The 18,322-nt window shown below is 30.4% G+C and overlaps 1 protein-coding gene across 1 annotated transcript in view; it reads right to left on the bottom strand.

Annotated features, from left to right (window-relative positions):
• The window catches only part of LOC127712761 (kinesin-like protein KIF22), a 30,155-nt gene that overhangs the window by 5,182 nt on the left and 6,651 nt on the right, over positions 1 to 18,322 (bottom strand). The window contains exons 4-14 of the mRNA XM_052219377.1: positions 17,683 to 17,840; positions 15,080 to 15,225; positions 13,616 to 13,789; positions 13,059 to 13,134; positions 12,359 to 12,403; positions 11,007 to 11,151; positions 9,840 to 9,975; positions 7,452 to 7,702; positions 6,326 to 6,499; positions 4,507 to 4,590; positions 3,016 to 3,140 (exon numbers count right to left, since the gene is read on the bottom strand). Coding sequence (XP_052075337.1) covers positions 3,016 to 3,140; positions 4,507 to 4,590; positions 6,326 to 6,499; positions 7,452 to 7,702; positions 9,840 to 9,975; positions 11,007 to 11,151; positions 12,359 to 12,403; positions 13,059 to 13,134; positions 13,616 to 13,789; positions 15,080 to 15,225; positions 17,683 to 17,840 — 1,514 coding nt within the window. The remainder of the gene's footprint in view (positions 1 to 3,015; positions 3,141 to 4,506; positions 4,591 to 6,325; positions 6,500 to 7,451; positions 7,703 to 9,839; positions 9,976 to 11,006; positions 11,152 to 12,358; positions 12,404 to 13,058; positions 13,135 to 13,615; positions 13,790 to 15,079; positions 15,226 to 17,682; positions 17,841 to 18,322) is intronic.

Below are 18,322 nucleotides of genomic sequence, written 5' to 3'. Positions count from 1 at the left end.
GGTGTTATCACAGCTTCTCTGTATCACTCCAAAGCATTTGCTCAGACATACATCATGCTTAATTACAATGTATTTTAATTCATTGTAAGAAATAATGACCAGAGCATGTAATGAGGTTCTGCGCAAGCTTCCCAGTAATTCCCAAGTGTCTCATATAATAAGTTACATTCCTTTAATAACTAAGCCTTGTTATTACAGCTAAGTTTATCCCTTAAAAGCCTTGTCTCATTGATTCACCATGGTTAATCAGAAATGTATTAATTTAATTAAAAAATTAGTTATCAAGGCTATGCATTTAGTTTCTGCGCAAAGTCTCAAGAGTTCCCTAGAGCCCACTATAAATTAAAATATTTTTGATCTATTTTACAAATAACAAACATATGTTATTACAGATTTAGAAAATTTAAGGAATAAAGAGAAGACAACTCATGAAAGTATCTGTAATAACACATTTTTGGATATTGTATTTTAACTGATTTTGATATGGAAAGAGTGATTAGGCCAGTTGCAAAAAGGTAATATTTACAGTTTTCGGAACATCTCTTGACTTGTTCATAGGGGTATGGATGTGTATTGGCTAAATTTGTAAGATGTAAAAGTGCAATCTTTCTGAATGTTGGATATATTTTTGGACTAGTACTGTACATTATGATTACACACACAAAAGATTTGACAAAAAGACTTGGTGCATTTTTTTTAATGAGACAAAACATTTTAAAGAACTAATAGAGGAGTTAATTGTGGTCTGTGGCCACTTTAGATATGACAAACAGTGATATTGAGGTACAACTTGAAATTGTGAAAAATGATACCCCTGCCTGACCATAAGAAATTATAAATTTAACACTACTTATGTTGATCTATCTTTTATTTTTATTCTGAATGTCTACACTTTCAGGACTGAATGTCCAGCCAAAAGGTTTCAACTTTCCAGTTTTAGTAGTCACCAAGTTCAACTTCCCAGCATTGATTAAATATTTGACAATACTAAAACATCTTTTTTATTGCATTAGGGACAGTTAGCTGTAGCTTTAAAACTGTAGGAGACATCTATATCTGGACGGACGAACGGACGGACAAACGGAAGGACAGACAGAGGTAAATTAATTTTGTCGCGGGGGCATAAAAAGTTGCATGTATTGATTTTGCATCATAAACACACTTGCCTCCCACAAAATCATGATATGATAAAGTGAAAAACTAAGTGAGGTGTTTATTTTCGCTTATTTTGCAAATTCATCCTCATGCATATAGTTGATCTTTAAGGCAGATCAGAATCAGAGACAAGAAATACGCAGAAATAAAACCTTGAAAAAAGGTTTTGTACTTGAAATCATGAAATTTTTAAACTCCACAAAAACAAATCACTTTAAAGTAAACCAAGTAAACTTAAAAGTATGTGCCTGTCCCAAGTCAGGAGCCTGTATTTCAGTGGTTGTCAATTGTTTATATGTTATATATTTTTTTTTCGTTCATTTTATGTACATAAATTAGGCCGTTAGTTTTCTCGTTTGAATTGTTTTACATTGTCAATTCGGGGCCTTTTATAGCTGACTGTGCAGTATGGGCTTTGCTCATTGTTGAAGGCCGTACGGTGACCTATAGTTGTTAATTTCTGTGTCATTTGGTCTCTTGTGGAGAGTTGTCTCATTGGCAATCATACCACATCTTCTTTTTTATACAATTCAAGGTATACTCAGTATAAGGACTTGGGTAAAATAAGTCTACATTATCATATAAAAGATTGAATGAACATAGCACCAACTACATGGAAATACTATATTTTTCTTGCACTGGGCATTTTCCTTAAATAGTATGTAATTTTTCTATTTTTTCAGACAAAGAAGGAGCATAATACTTAAGGATGTTCGCTACTCTGTTTCAAAATAACAAGCTTTTCAAAAGACTGTTATAAATTGATAGTATATAAATAAAGGAACTAAAAAAGCAGAAAAAAGTGAAGGGTCCGTGTGCTTGTTTTCGAGATATAGGCCATTGAAAATTTGGCGGGAAATGATTCCCTCTAGAGTTTTCATACACTTAACGTTGGCACCTTTTTTCTTTCAAAAACTATGAAAAAATAACAAGGACTTTATAATATTTTCATATATGGCTTTTTAAACTATATGTTATAAAGTAATGAAAAGAAAAGTTGGGGTTAGCGGGCAAAATTTTTTATGGCATTAAATGGATAAAACCAGAGGATTCCGAATATCTGGCAAAAATTCAAAAGTAAGAGGAGCGAACATCCTTAAACAGTAAATGTCAAACAAATATACAAGGTTTTTGAAAGCAGGTAGAAAACAGTGCTCAAACTCCAGTCTACTTCTTATTTTCTATGCAATAAATAGGAACTTAGCCGTCTAGTTTTGAAGCTTGATATTGCTGATTCACAATTTATTGACAACCCAGCATTTAATCAACTTTACCTGAGCAACTGCTGTATAATCACTGTGTTACTATTTTCCATATGTATAAATCTGCCTCTTCATTTATATCAAATGTATATTTATCCATAGAAAATTTATAAGATTCAAATATTACTGTAAATTCAGAAATTTTTGCATGCTTTTATTAAAGCGATTGTGGAACGATATGCAATAATGGAAATAAACCATTGCAATTTTAGGAAAGCTTGCATAAAAATATCGCTATCAAAATTTATAATGCGAGGTTTTATTTTTGTGACACATATCCAATCACAATTTTTGAAATAAAAAGAAATTGCAGAAAATTCCTAAATTTACAGTAAATATTAGTGTGAGGAAAAAAATTACTCCTTTAAGACTTGATGTTATGTCATTAACATGTATGTAATTTGCTAGTGAAGAAATCTATTCAATGATTCTGACTAATTCAGCATTAGAGAAATGAATCTGCTATTCTTGTATAATGATAACATGCAACATAAATAAATATTCACATAACATGAATTAAACATGATTAAAATTAAATTTTAATGCTTTGATGGGTTCATTCTATTTCTTTCTTCATAAAAGGTTTTTTACAACTTACACTTGAAAATAAACCATAATTTTCTCTCCATTCAAAAATAAGTTTGGCACGTTTGGCTCCAACTGTTTGTAACGTCTGTAAATCTTTCACTGTTGATATGTTAAGCTTTTCTATAAACTCTGTATCTGAAAAATAAGTTAACTCAGCTGTTAGTTACTGACTGATCTAACTATTTTTGAAGGAATATTAATATTTTTCCCAATAAAATACTGCAATTTTCCAGTGAAAAAAATAAACAATATTTCAAATATGTAATAAATCTTGTATTTTCACTGCTCTGACATTAAAAGTAAAAGGTAAAAATTATGACATTGTTCGCAAAGTTGCATCAAAAACAAAATAAGAACGCATTTTAAAAACAGTTCCTTGCATTTTTTTTTATTTGCATAAAAGCTCAATGTAATAAAAAATAATAACTTATACGAGAGTTCAAATACAATAAAAAATTGAATCTTTACCCAAAAAAAGACTGATAATTTATTCATGCACTACAAGTATTCCTAAATTAAGAGTTGTTCAATCCCCGATTCAAAATTCTTTGATATTTGATTTGTTTTTCTATAATTACCCCTTTCCACCAACTAAACAAATGGTTGTATTTTTTTTTATTTCCCCCCATATACTGTACTGTAATCTAAGACAGAAATGAAACAAAAAAATTTCTGATTTTTACAATAAAATAGTTTGTTTTGATCCTTGCAAACTTCTGGTAAAATTGACTGAAATCAGTCATGCCTTAATGTTGGCTATGCTACCGTTATCATAACTCTGTTCTCTATCAGAGACTATCTTAAAATAAAACAGTAAAAAATCATTGATATGTATAATATCATAGATTTCATATTATCTTTCCAGTTGTTTAATATTTTGGTTATCCTGGGTCTTTCAGTGTTATAATTATATGCTGTACCGGTTTTGCTCATTGTTGAAGATTGTCAAGTGACCTGTAGTTGATAACATTTTTGTTCTTTAGCCTTTGCTGAAGTTATCTTCTTAAAGTCGCTCAAGTGTAAAATGTAGGTCAGAGTGATTACTTTTATACAGAATTGTATGGTACTGTTCAAAGGAAATACAATGAAAAAATATCACTGATAAATAAAGTTTTGAAACTTTCAGCAGAATTGATAATTTTCTTCATTTCAATCAAGGATCCAGAAATGTTTTCACACAATTTCTTTCATTTTGAGATGACTTAAAAGCTGGAGCCCTTTTTTCAAAGTATCGAAATTATTCACACTAAATTCAAAGCATCAACGAACTTGTATTGGCTGTTTCATCGCAATTACTTCATGAATTTTCTTATCGTTTTTCTAAAAATGTTCAAGAACAACTTATGGAATGCAACAATTTAAAATTGAAATGATTTTAATGACTCAAAATGGTAAATTTCTTAGGAATCCCAATCTGCCGTTTCCGACAAATAGCTTTCATTTTAGGTCATGACTGGCAAATATGAAATTGTTTCCGGACCCTTGATTTTAATGAACATACTCATTTTCTGTTGTAGCTCTGGATTGAAGTTCTTGGTGTTGGTTGATTCTTCTTTTTTCTTTTCTGTCTTTTCTTCAATGGACTCTAAGAAAGGGCAAAAACACAAATAGTTACTACTGATGCCACATCAATTAAAATCTCACAATTCACTGGACATTTGTAGGGTGAAAGTTGGTACAAATTAATATGTTTTTAAAATTTATATCTAAAGATATAAAAAGCTGTTTTCAAATTAGGAAAAGGGATTCAAAACATCTTTCTGATAAAATTAGAAATAAGGGCTAATTAAGCATTACTCATTTTGGTCTGGGTAATCAGGAAGATGTTTAAATCCCTCTAGATCTTCTACGCACATAATTTTTGTCGAGCCTTCGACTTTTGTCGAAAAAGCGAGACATAGCGATCCTACATTCCGTCGGCGTCGGCCACAAATATTCACTCTGTGGTTAAAGTTTTTGAAATTTTAATAACTTTCTTAAACTATCCTGGATTTCTACCAAACTTGGACGGAAGCTTGTTTATGATCATAAGATAGTATCCAGAAGTACATTTTGTAAAAAAAAATTTCCATTTTTTCCGTATTTTACTTATAAATGGACTTAGTTTTTCTGCCAGGAAACATTACATTCACTCTGTGGTTAAAGTTTTTGAAATTTTAATAACTTTCTTAAACTATCCTGGATTTCTACCAAACTTGGAAAGAATCTTGTTTATGATCATAAGATAGTATCCAGAAGTAAATTTTGTAAAAAAAAAAATCCATTTTTTCCGTATTTTACTTATAAATGGACTTAGTTTTTCTGCCAGTTAACATTACATTCACTCATTTAAAATTTTAACAACTTTCTTAAACTATCCTGGATTTGTACCAAACTTGGACAGAAGCTTGTTTATGATCATAAGATAGTATCCAGAAGTAAAATTTGTAAAAAAAAATCCAGTTTATCCGTATTTAACTTATAAATGGACTTAGTTTTTCTGCCAGTTTACATTACATTCACTGTGTGGTTAAAGTTTTTTTAAATTTTAACAACTTTCTTAAACTATCCTGGATTTGTACCAAACTTGGACAGAAGCTTGTTTATGATTAAAAGCTAGTACATGTATCTAGAAGGAAAATTTGTTAAAATTTTGTTCCATTTTTTCCGTTTTTTACTTATAAATGGACTTTGTTTTTCTTCCAGTTAACATTACATACAGTCTGCAGTTTAAGTTTTTGAAACATTTATTAGATTCATAAACTATCCTGGATTTTACCAAACTTGGACAGAAGCTACTTACAATCAAAAGATAGTATAGAGAGGATATTTTTATTAATTTTTTTCCTCATTTTTGTTGAGCCTGCGATTAACAGCAAAAGTAGGCGAGACACTGGGTTCCGCGGAACCCTTACGAATTTTTTATTTGAATATCCTTATGAATCTCCCCAAAATTGATCTACTTAGAGGCTCTTGATCTGTTTACATTTTATTTAAGAACAGTCCGTATTATAGAACCAGTAAAAAGCATTATATCATTTTTCATAGAAACTAGAAGAAAAAATTATAATAAATTCCAAAATTCTGACTACATATTATTTTTAATCCAAATTCAACAAGCTCTAAAAAACATTTTCTTGTGTAGTTTACAAGTATTAAAAAAAAAAGTATCTTGAAGAAAAAAAAAAAAAAACTGTTATGTTGCCTCTGTTTTTCCACTTCAGGTATCCCATTAAATGTTAATTTAAACCTCTTCCAAAACATATAAAAAACAAGTGTAAAGGTTAAACCTAATTCACTGATTTTCTTGCTTTTCAAGCAATCAATGATGAACAACTAACCTGTTATTTCTATAAATTCTGAGACAGCAGTAGATTTGAACCCCTTTTTGAAGAGTCTGGGCTGAGGTGCGTATAAAGGGGTTTCACTAATACAACTAGCACTTTTTATTTTCTTCAAGTTTTTCCTTGGTCTGTCTTTTATTACAGCAGAATCATCTTTTGTGTTAGTCACATCTAAAAAATAAATGAATAAGAACTATAGTTCACAATCTCAATAATATAAACATTAAATATATATATAAAATATTCAAAATGAATCGTTGACCAAATTAGGAACAAATTTTAATATGAGTTCACTTAATTTTGGAGACCAGTGTAGAGTGAATATTTTATACTATGCCCAATACAAAAAGTAGGCCTCAACCCTAATTATATCAAATAATTAACAGTTTTTTATTAATGCCAAGAATATAGAATATAAACATATGATATGACCTGCATATTTTACTTTTTTTAACTTTTTAGTTCATATTCAAGTTCAAACTTCTCAACAAGCCTAATATGTCTTTGTATAATCTTAAATAATCTTTATATTTTATGATAAAATTGGTTACAATTAAACACAGTGACCTCTCAGTAAAAAATAAATCCGATGATTTCACTCCTCTGACGTCATACAACAATGGGTATTGTCAAGAAATTGTCGATGACGTTGCATCAAACTGAATTGGAAATGCAAAGTAAAGAATATAGTTCCTTATATTTTATACTTTATTTCCATTAAAAAGCCCATGGTCAATTCAATAAAAAGAATAACTAATTGAAGAATTCAAAAATTGAAAAATATTCAACTCATGACCAAACAACACTGAGAATTATAAACTTGATGTGCTATGCACAATCTAGAATGACTATATTGCTAGGTCACTCGTTGAATATTTTTGTATATTTGAATTCTTCGATTGTTTATTTTTTTAAATTTAATTTATACACTTCTAGCAAAGTATTTTCAAATTCCTATTCTATTTTCTGCATTTATTTAAATCACAAATTCAGAGACATTGTTTTCCTAACAAAAATGTTTTTTTAAACATTATATCCCTATAGTGATTAAAATTCTTTCAAAGTAGTTTCCAATAAGAGCTCAACATTTATATTATACATTTACTAAATTTCAGATCTCTACCTTTTAAACGATCATTATCTAGGTCATTGAGTTTACGTTTTGGAGTAACAGGTGGTGTGTTGACAGCTAGTTGTTGTAACTGTTGTTTACTGACTTCCAGATACCCTTTTAGCTGAGTCATCATTTCTTCATTTGGAGGATTTTGTTGACCCTCGGTCATCTTTTTCATCTGTTCTAAGAGGTTCTTCTCTAAATCTTCCAGTCTTCTGTTCACAGTATCTTCTAGTCGTGTTTGTCTTCTTAGTAAAGGACTAGTTAAATAGTTAGAATTAGTAAACCAGTATTCATTCTAAATATTGAAGATAATGGGGACCATTTTGTTTTACGTAAAAGCAAAATTTTCTGATTCCGATTCTATGCTACTTTAATTTATTTATCATGATCTCAGTAATGTTTTGGGACTAGTCTGTACTTAACAACAATGACTTAAAGAATGTAGTTAGGTGAAATTAAAAAAATCTAGAATTCAAAATTGATACTCTTAGTCAGAAGAGAATTAGTAAAGGAACAGAGTACGCTAAAAATATTGATAGGTTATGGAACTCCTTTTTGCGATATTTGATTTTTAAAAAATGGTGAGAAAAGGCTTACTCGGACTTTTACCTTATATTTAGCATTGGCATTATTTGGGTTTCAAATCGTAAGAAAACAAGAATGCGTCCATAGTACACGGATGCCCCGATGCACTATCATTTTCTATGTTCAGTGGACCGTGAAATTGGGGTCAAAACTCTAATTTGGCATTAAAATTAGAAAGAGCATATCATAGGGAACATGTGTACTAATTAGTTTCAAGTTGATTGGACTTCAACTTCATTAAAAACTACCTTGACCAAAAACTTTTACCTGAAAAACTTTTAACCTGAAGCAGGACAGACAGACGAACGAACGGATGAACGAACGGACGCACAGACCGAAAAACATAATGCCCCTAGGTGGGGCATAAAAAATCTAGAATCTGCTTAAATTTTGGTAATGACCTTTTTATGAGCTATTGAAGTCTTCTATAAAAAGAAAAGTGGGTGATATGGGGCAAAATATTTTACCCTGTATCATAGGAAAAACCCCAAGGAGTCCGACGATCTGACAAAAATTCATAAACCTGACCTGAGTACATCCTTAAAGAAACAAAAACACTTGTTTACTAGTCTTCATCAAGTTGTACATGTATATCAACAATACATTTTCTGAAATGTTTTGTATTCATTTTCATTATGTGTAATAGAAAAGAATTGATATGCTCATAACACAAAATCCTATATGTACATGAAAAATTCGAAAACATAGGAACATTGATCACTTCTATTGCAAGTCAAAATGAGGTCTTCAACAGAGAGTAAACATTTAAACCTCATTGCAAGTTCAAGCCTACATCTAGCACAGTTGATCAGTATTTGCTCTTTTTGCAATAATAGGTTTCTTTTTGTGAAAACATATTAACACTAACAATATAAACATAGATATATCCATTAAATACGGCAAGTCACATAATTTTAAAGATGTGTGTGTTTTGAAATTCATTTGAAATTGCAAAAGGAGTTGGTTCACGCACTCACAATTTTGGCTCTTAAAAACTGAAAATTTTGAACTGCGATAATGTTATGAAAATTTAATGAAAACATATGTTAAAATGTCAAATGTTTTCAGTTGAAAAAAGATTTTTATCAATTGCGTCATTAGTGATGTATTTGTGACGTGATAAATGTAAGCATCTTTCTTTCTTTACCACCTGATTTTTGCCATAATTTGGTCAAATCTATAACGGTTTACTGAAAAATTAACAGTGGCACCACCCCTTGCTCACAAATATTTTTGCTGAAATATTTTCTATATTCTTTACAGGGCCATTTATTGGGGTTACTGGCTCGACTCTTCAAGAGTAGCTTAATAGAAAATATTCATTTTTCACCAAAAAAACACTTTCCAAAAGTAAGATTACTTTAGTTCTTGTATAAAAGTGTTATATAATTTTATCAACATTGAAAATAAAATGGATTTAATACTAGTGATTTATTTCTATCATAGTCATCCAAACCCTTGAATTTGACTCTGACATATATACGAAAAATCCCCTCTTCAAGCATGTGGCACTGGTTTACTTTAACAATGTGCAATGGTAAGAAGCAAATTTTCCCTCTTAATTCATGTGATAATACGTCTATATCATAATTTCTTAACAGTGAAGGTCAAAAAAATATTTTGTATGTTGGTATAGGAGTAATGAATTTTTTAACTTCTGTCCAGTTGTTCTTCATTGCATCAAAGGATACAGCCTACTGGAACACAACAGCACAATTGCCAGTAAGTATTTTTGCAGTTTTACCATTTCATGGCATGTATTTATATGAAGGTGAAGTCAAAATAAGAATGTGATTCATGTATATATACCTAAGGAACGGAGCAGGATCCATCATTTGAGGCGGTTTATCTGGTTCTTTGGCGGTAAGTCTTGGCTTTTTAGCTGGTACTGGGTCCTGTTCTGGTATCATTGGAGTTTTGTGTGCCAGTATTTCATTTCTTGGTGCTACAAAAGGTAGGATATAAAAAAAAAATCTCATAAAAAGTGTAGTTTTACATTACTATAAAATAATTGTCCAAAATCAAAAAGTCTGAAATTATAAATACTTTTTGGTTTTTGTTTCAAATGTTCTTCTAAGAGTCAACTATTTCTAGACTTTTTTTCTACAGGAAGTTTTCAACTTTAAGTTAATGATTTAGATTTTTTCTTAAACTTTAAAACAAGAATTCACACCATTGGCATGCATTTATTTGCTTATAAACATCAGTTTTATTCTACTTTATTGTAATAATATTTTTAATCAAAACTAAAAAAAAAGTTTATAGCTATAAATATAAAATATAAAAAGTTTGATTTATGAAAGGAAAGTTCACTCCAATATTTAATGTCACGATACTGTATATCTAATTGTGATGCACAAGTTAAAAGCCATTCAGTGGTTGTCGTTGGTTCATGTCTGTCATATTTATTTTTCTTTATAATAATTCTTACAAAACGAACCTTTGCATATCCTTTACCCTAAAAAAAGCTACATAACATAATGGTTTAATCAACACTCTTCAAACAGCATGATATAAACCATATTTTGGCACAAAATTACAAAAATTAAATTATAGGCACCTTTCTATAATTTCTTTTATATTTTCTGACATTTCAAATTTTTTTTTTTCGTGGTATTTAATAAAGACGACAAAATGTTTAATTTGACAATTCCCACTTGTGTGTTTTTTTTTCTTTCAAATAAACTAATATTATTTAAAGATCACAAAAAGAACACAAAGATTGAATAGTGGTGTAAACAGTAATTTGAATATTACTTAATAGTAATTCTGGATAACAGAAGATAATATTTAGTATATATACAAATTCACTTTTTCCAAGGTAACTTACCAACTGTTTCCCTGTCAATTTTATTGCTTGTTTTTCCTACTAACTTTATATCTACGGTTTCTTGGTAACTTACTAACTGTTTCCCTGTCAATTTTATTGCTTGTTTTTCCTACTAACTTTTTACCTACTGTTTCTTGATAACTTACCAACTGTTTCCCTGGTTACTGTACTGTTAACAATCTTTTTACTTTTACTGGCAAAGTTAAGTGTACAATATGTATCATAATAATATCTCTCCTCAGGTGCTATGTTAGTTATCATAACTGAATGACAGCTACCTCCTATAGAATCCTGTAAATCAAACCAAAATAAATTCTACTGTTGCAGGCCTTTAGCAGGGGGGGTTCCAAGGGTTCCCCTTGAAAACAAATAAACACTATTAAAGTCGACGTTTTGTTTGAACTGTGACTATTAAAGTTCAGATTTCATTTTACCTGCGAGTCACTGTAACCCCACCCCCCTTGAAATTCCTGGCTATGGGCCTGTGTTGTTTATCACTACTTATCATTTTTCTTTTTACTGTACACACTATTGGCCAAAAAGAAAAATAGAAAAAAAGGTGCTTGCAGTAATAAGGCTGTTCCATAAAAACATAGATGGGACCTTGGGAAGGCAATTTTTTCAGCCCAATTCAAATGTTATATGATTCAAATTTAACAACACAAATTGTGTCTGTGCCAGACCACCCGTAGATAGTTCCTTTTTCGCTTGTGATGGCAAAAATGGAACTCACTAATGTTTAGAATTGATTTATCTGTATTATTGAAAGATTATAACAAAAAACAGGAGTATGTGTCCATATGACACAATGCCCATCTCACACTTTAATACACATGTCCAATAAACTGGACACATCTTGGATCATCTTGGTCAAATCTCTAATTTGGCATAAATTTCAAACAGCTCATTCGCCCTGAATATGCATGAAATATTTGCCACTGGACATTAAGCAACCAACAATCAATCAATTGAAAAACTCATAGTCAAAGTTAAAGTCATCCCTTTAAAAAAATTTACCAATGCCATCACGAGTTGGTTGACCATTATGAAATATCTATTTCACAGATGACAACAGATATGTTCCAAAGGTTGTAACCAAAGTTCCATACTCTTTTCCTCAAAGATGACCTTCCGAATTAGACAGTTCACAGGGTTTGTACTTTTATGAGCCACAGGACGGTTGCAAAACATGGAGCAGGATTTGCCTACCCTTCAGGAGCACCTTAGATCACCCCCTGGTATTTGGTTGGGTTCGTGTTGCTCAGTCTTTAGTTTTCTAAGTTTTGTTTTGTATACTGTTGTTTGTCTTTTGGTCATTTTTTATTTATTTTTTGTCATGGCATTGTCAATTCGTTTTCAATTTATGAGTTTGACTGTCCCTTTGGTATCTTCTGACTCTCCTTCATAATGAAGATTTGATGTATTACACATTATATATTGAAAAAGACTTCACATATGATATTACGTTTCAATAATAAAAGTGGCTTATCCAACCAACCTGTAACAATCTAGTCAGCTTACTATTTCTGTATGGTATTCTAGGCTGAAATAGAATATAATATAAATGTATAATTAAAAGTTGTCTTTTGTTACTAGAATAGGGAATGTGTCAAAGAGACAACAACCCAACCAAACAGCAGAAAACAGCCCAAGGCCACCAAGGGCCAGGGGGTCTTTAATGCAGCAAGAAAATCCCACTCCCAAAGTCCAGCTTCCAGCTGGCACCCTAAATAACTCTATACAACACAACAGACTTCTGATACTGCATTCATTAAAATGATTCCACTGAATCCATTGAATCCACTGCATCCATTGAATCCACTGCATCCCTTGAATCCACTGAATTCATTGAATCCACTGAATCCATTGAATTCATTGTATTCATAGTATTATATGTAGTTAGAACAATACTACAATTAAATGTCTAAAAAGTTCCATAACAAAAAAGGTCATTTGTATGATGTTCTTGATTTGTAAAGATTTAAAAAAATAATAATTTCTATGACTTCAGGTACAAATGAACATAACAATACTTAAAATGAAAGACTTTGCTTTCTGTAATCAGTTTCACAAAAAATCTTACAACTCAATTTGATCATAAGTCATGAAATTGATCATTGAATACACAGGTATACATTCAATTACTTCTTTTTTTCATTTTATATTCATATTTGTATCAAGAAATAAAAGAAACATACCAAGCAACAGTTAATAGCATCAACAACCTCTCCTAATACAAACAGGGATTTGTTGATGGCACCACTTTCCTTCAGCCTGGAAAAAAAAAGTATTTAACATTAGAGGATTGTATCTTTACATAGAGCTATTATGAGTATTTAGAAAGAGAATAGAATGTGGAAAATATAAGGATCAATATGTAACATGTGAAAAGGCGTAAAGGACTTTCACAACTCATGGTCTATAAAATTGTTATTTTGTAATTACAAAAGTTGATCACTATATTTTCAGACATTTTTCTAAGTTCATTAGGTTTAATAAATCCTGTCAGAAACTTAATTTTTCAAATGCTTATATTTCGGACACAAACATACTACTATCAATATATTTTTTCATGGTTTGATGTATTGCACATTATCATTTATAATGAATAATTTTTTATTTTTATTTTAATTTTTGATTTTGTGTACGCCATAGTATAAACAAGGAAATCAATCAAATTATGGGGGATATTAAGCTCTTAAAACTGAAAAACTGAAATAAAACTTCATCATATTTTCTTTTCATTCTTCTTTACCTAATTCCTTTATTTCCTGTCCGCCTGTTGTCTTCTGACCCAGCCAAGTCAATAAGATAGATTTTACCATGAAGAGTTTTATATGGTGCTGCTTTCTGTGTTCGTTTTATTTTCAGCAGCAGTATGCTATGACTACGGCTGGAACGTTCATTTAACTTGGTTGCAGCTACAGTTCTGAAAAAGTATAAAAATAAGAATTATGCAATTTTCAATACATGTAACATTAATGTATATATATATATCGAGAGAGAGAGTAAATTGGGACATTTGCTTGAAGTAATATTCAGGTTTACATGATGCCTAAGATGAAAATGTCCAAAAATTAAACACACCAAAATTAATAAAATTGAGAATGGAAATGGGGAATGTGTCAAAGAGACAACAACCCAACGAAAGAGCTGAAAACAGCCCAAGGTCACCAATGGGTCTTCAATGTGGAGGCGGGCTTCAGCTGGCCCCTAAACAAAAGTGTGTACTAGTTCAGTGAAAATGGACGTCACACTAAACTCCGAAACATATAAATGAACTAAAACATGTATCAAAATGACCAGTGGAAGATTTTAGATAATCATGATTAGATTATAATATCAATGATAAAGATTAATTTATACAATTACCCAATATACAACTTAATTCAATGAGAAAAAAAACCACTAACACTAATTAATAATTAGAAGTGTCAACATACAAATGTTGAAACAGTGAAATTATAACGTTTATTCGATTACCAGAATAACAACACTTGAATTTACAATATGTAACTCCAATAGATATACCCTCAGTTTTTGTTGTATAAATCTCAAATTATTGTGATCAACTATATATTAATGCTCAGATTTTAAAATTCCTTTCAATAGTGTTTGTCTCTAATGACTTTGTTTTTTGTTCTATTATATTTATTAAAACAATATTAATTCATATTTTGAATTGATCTTTGTAGGCAAGGGTTGTTAATTTGTTGGTTAACAGACTTTCAATGCATTCTTATCTACGCTGAACAAAATACAAATAGAATAACCATACATTGTCTCGAAATATAAATTCTATTTGTACAAGGCTTAGAAACAGGTAAAAGCGAGGTTTTGCCGGGCATTTCTATCCTGTTTTGAGTCTAGTACAAATGAAATTTATTTTTCGAAACAATTTATGGTTATTCTTTATATACTGCAACTCCTACAACTGTTCCAAATAAAATATTTAGGGTAAAAACCATCATTTTTAAATTTGGAGCGGACGACGTAAAATTTCCATATACCTGTATTGTTTATTGACGTTATAAAAAAAAATCTACGGAAACGCATTGTCAATGTCATAAGCAAGGTGAAATAGGGTCAGTGACTGTATATCACAAATGAATATACAGTCAATGCAATTTGACTACGCAAATAGCACAGCTACAGTATATATTATCCTATTATCACTGTTTTTTTATCTTTGTAATTTTCAGCAAAGTGATAAATTAACCTGTTATTTGATGCTGGTCCAAAGAAAGTTTTAAATTCATCAAAACTATGTATCTCTTTCTCTGCCAGACCTGGTATTAAGATATTTTTCTCAGTATCCTCCCTGATAGGTAAATCTGTATCTTTTGGATCCAGTAAGTCCATAACCTGAAAAAATATTCAACATACACAAATTTACAGTAACACCAGACTGAAACAGATGAGATATCAGCTGACATATTACTAGTCTTCATATTAAACTAGACTGACTTGTTTGACACTGTGGCTTAGGTCAAAATAAATATATGAATAACTGCATATATATATATACATGAATAAACAAAAAAATGTAAATGATATTAAAAGTAAATACTGTACATGTATTAATAAAACAAATTCTATTCATTGTATATATATATGGAATTCTAAAATACTGATTGCACATCCTGCCCAACCAAACAAATCACTCTATTTAGCATGGGTTTTACTATAGAATTGGAGAAGTCCAAGAGATCATATTTCTATACTGTAGTTAGTCTTATGATTGAAAAGCACTGCAATAATCTAAAAGAAAATAACAAAATGAAATGAACTATTTCTCAGTTATTTGTTAAATTACAAATTGTGATTAAAGTGAGAAAGGAAAAGAAGGTAATTGAAAAAAAATTCGTAAGGGTTCCGCGGAACCCAGTGTCTCGCCTACTTTTTCTGTTAATCGCAGGCTCAACAAAAATGAGGAAGTAAATCAATAAAAATATTCCTCTTGATACTATCTTTTGATTGTAAGAAGCTTCTGTCCAAGTTTGGTAAAAATCCAGGATAGTTTATGAATCTAATAAATGTTTAAAAACTTTAACTGCAGACTGAATGTAATGTTAACTGGAAGAAAAAAAAAAAATCCTTCTAGATACTAGCATTTGACCATAAACAAGCTTCTGTCCAAGTTTGGTACAAATCCAAAATAGTATAAGAAAGTTATTAAAATTTTAAAAAATTTAACCACAGAGTGAATGTGTTGAATCCTGGCAGAAAATCTAAGTCCATTTAAAAGTAAAATACTGAAAAAATGGATTTATTTTTTTACAAAATTTCCTTCTAGATACTAGCTTTTGATCATAAACAAGCTTCTGTCCAAGTTTGGTACAAATCCAAAATAGTATAAGAAAGTTATTAAAATTTTAAAAACTTTAACCACAGAGTGAATGTGTTGTTTCCTGGCAGAAAATCTAAGTCCATTTAAAAGTAAAATAAGGAAAAAATGGATTTTTTTTTTTACAAAATTTACTTCTGGATACTATCTTATGATCATAAACAAGCTTCTGTCCAAGTCTGGTAGAAACCCAGGATAGTTTAAGAAAGTTATTAAAATTTTAAAAACTTTAACCACAGAGTGAATGTAATATTTCCTGGCAGAAAAACTAAGTCCATTTATAAGTAAAATACGGAAAAAATGGAATTTTATTTTTACAAATTTTACTTCTGGATACTATCTTATGATCATAAACAAGCTTCTGTCCAAGTTTGGTAGAAATCCAGGATAGTTTAAGAAAGTTATTAAAATTTCAAAAACTTTAACCACAGAGTGAATATTTGTGGACGCCGACGACGACGACGGAATGTAGGATCGCTATGTCTCGCTTTTTCGACTAAAGTCGAAGGCTCGACAAAAATTCCATGCTGGGTAGCCAAAGTTTGAAAGTGGTGATAATAAATTTGCTAAAACTTAGGGTAAACACTGCTATAAATGATAAAAACATCCAAGATATTTTGCAGAATACAAGGTCAATTTTGGTTATTATTATTTAAGAATTCTATAAACAGTCAGGGGACTTACTTAAATGAGTGATTTTCTAAATCACTGATTCAAGTAACATTATGTCCATAAAAGGTTGGAAGTAAGAGTTGTCTTTCTTTAATAATCACCTATTTAAGTAGTACAAATTAATCACTAGACTAAGTGATTTAATTTTATTGTAGCTTTAAATATAGAATACTAATGATCCAGGGACTAATTATGTTGCTAAAATTATCAGAACCAACATCTGTGTTGATAGGATGACCGGGTCATGTCAGGTGATGACCTTGTACTAAATCTAGGATAATGACAAAAATCACTTGTTTAAGTATCATACCTCAATTTCCTTCCAAAAAATCATTCTTCTTTAAGTATCATTATTTTGATAACCCCCGCTTATTTCAACACCCCCGAACAGTGAAATTTTGATCACGAACTAGAATTTTATTACATAATCTATAAGATGAAACCTTGAATTTTACAGGAAAAATACTCCCACTGCTGTGAAAAATCTGTTAAGAAAGTATCAGTTCATTATGTAAAGCCTTTGTTATAGCATTTTTTCAACTAAAATAGAATTTGCAGCTAAATGATTGCATCAAAGGCATAAACCTTGCTGCTTAAAAGAGGCAAAAAGTTCATTTTTTTTCAATTTTACGGATGAAAAGATATTATCTAAACCTACAGTGTATGTGTTTAAAATTCTGGTAAAACTACAGAATCACAATTTGTAACAAAACTTCGAATTTGCTACTTAAATAAGTGATTTAAAAATCACTTATTTCAATAAGTCCCCTGACTGATAAAATCAAGAGTTATGTTTTACAAACCTTTTCGTTGTAGATTTCTAAATAAGAGAACTTAACACTTTCAGACCATTCCATTGTATCTGTCTTCTTCTGTTCCTTAATTAAATGGAAGATTCCATTTATTACACGAGGGATGACTCCTGGATCAGTTGCTGAACCAAGCATGGTGTGGGTTTTACCTGTAGAAACATTATAAATTGTAAAGTATTTTGTTTCTTGATCTGAACTATAACAAATATGTTCAATAGGTTTCATCTTACTTAACATTAAAATTGCAAAATTTCATACAAGCAACATGCTCACATGAATTATTTTGTACATTTACACAATATCATATTCCTAATACATGTGTATGACATTCATGACAGTATTATCTGTAAATATGAAGCACAATAGTTAACCTGTGCCTTTTGGTGCGATTGGTAGAGGGTAAAAATGGGGTATCCCACATGATGAATTATGGTAATATATTTGTTAAAATAACGTTAACGATAATAAATTTACTCCATTTGACACTAAGGGTAGCTACAAAATGAGATTTGACAAATGAAGATATAAAATTAAGGCTCATTTGATGCTAACGGTAGCGAAAAACGGACGTTTGATGATAAAGGGTAGTCCTTCCCGCTAGGTATTGCTCAATTTTAGTTTTTTGTGTAGT

Source organism: Mytilus californianus, unplaced genomic scaffold (assembly GCF_021869535.1).
Source record: "Mytilus californianus isolate M0D057914Y unplaced genomic scaffold, xbMytCali1.0.p SCAF_8, whole genome shotgun sequence".
Lineage (NCBI taxonomy): Eukaryota > Metazoa > Mollusca > Bivalvia > Mytilida > Mytilidae > Mytilus > Mytilus californianus.
Note: the sequence above shows the minus strand (reverse complement) of the source record. Positions and strands in the feature narration are given on the sequence as shown.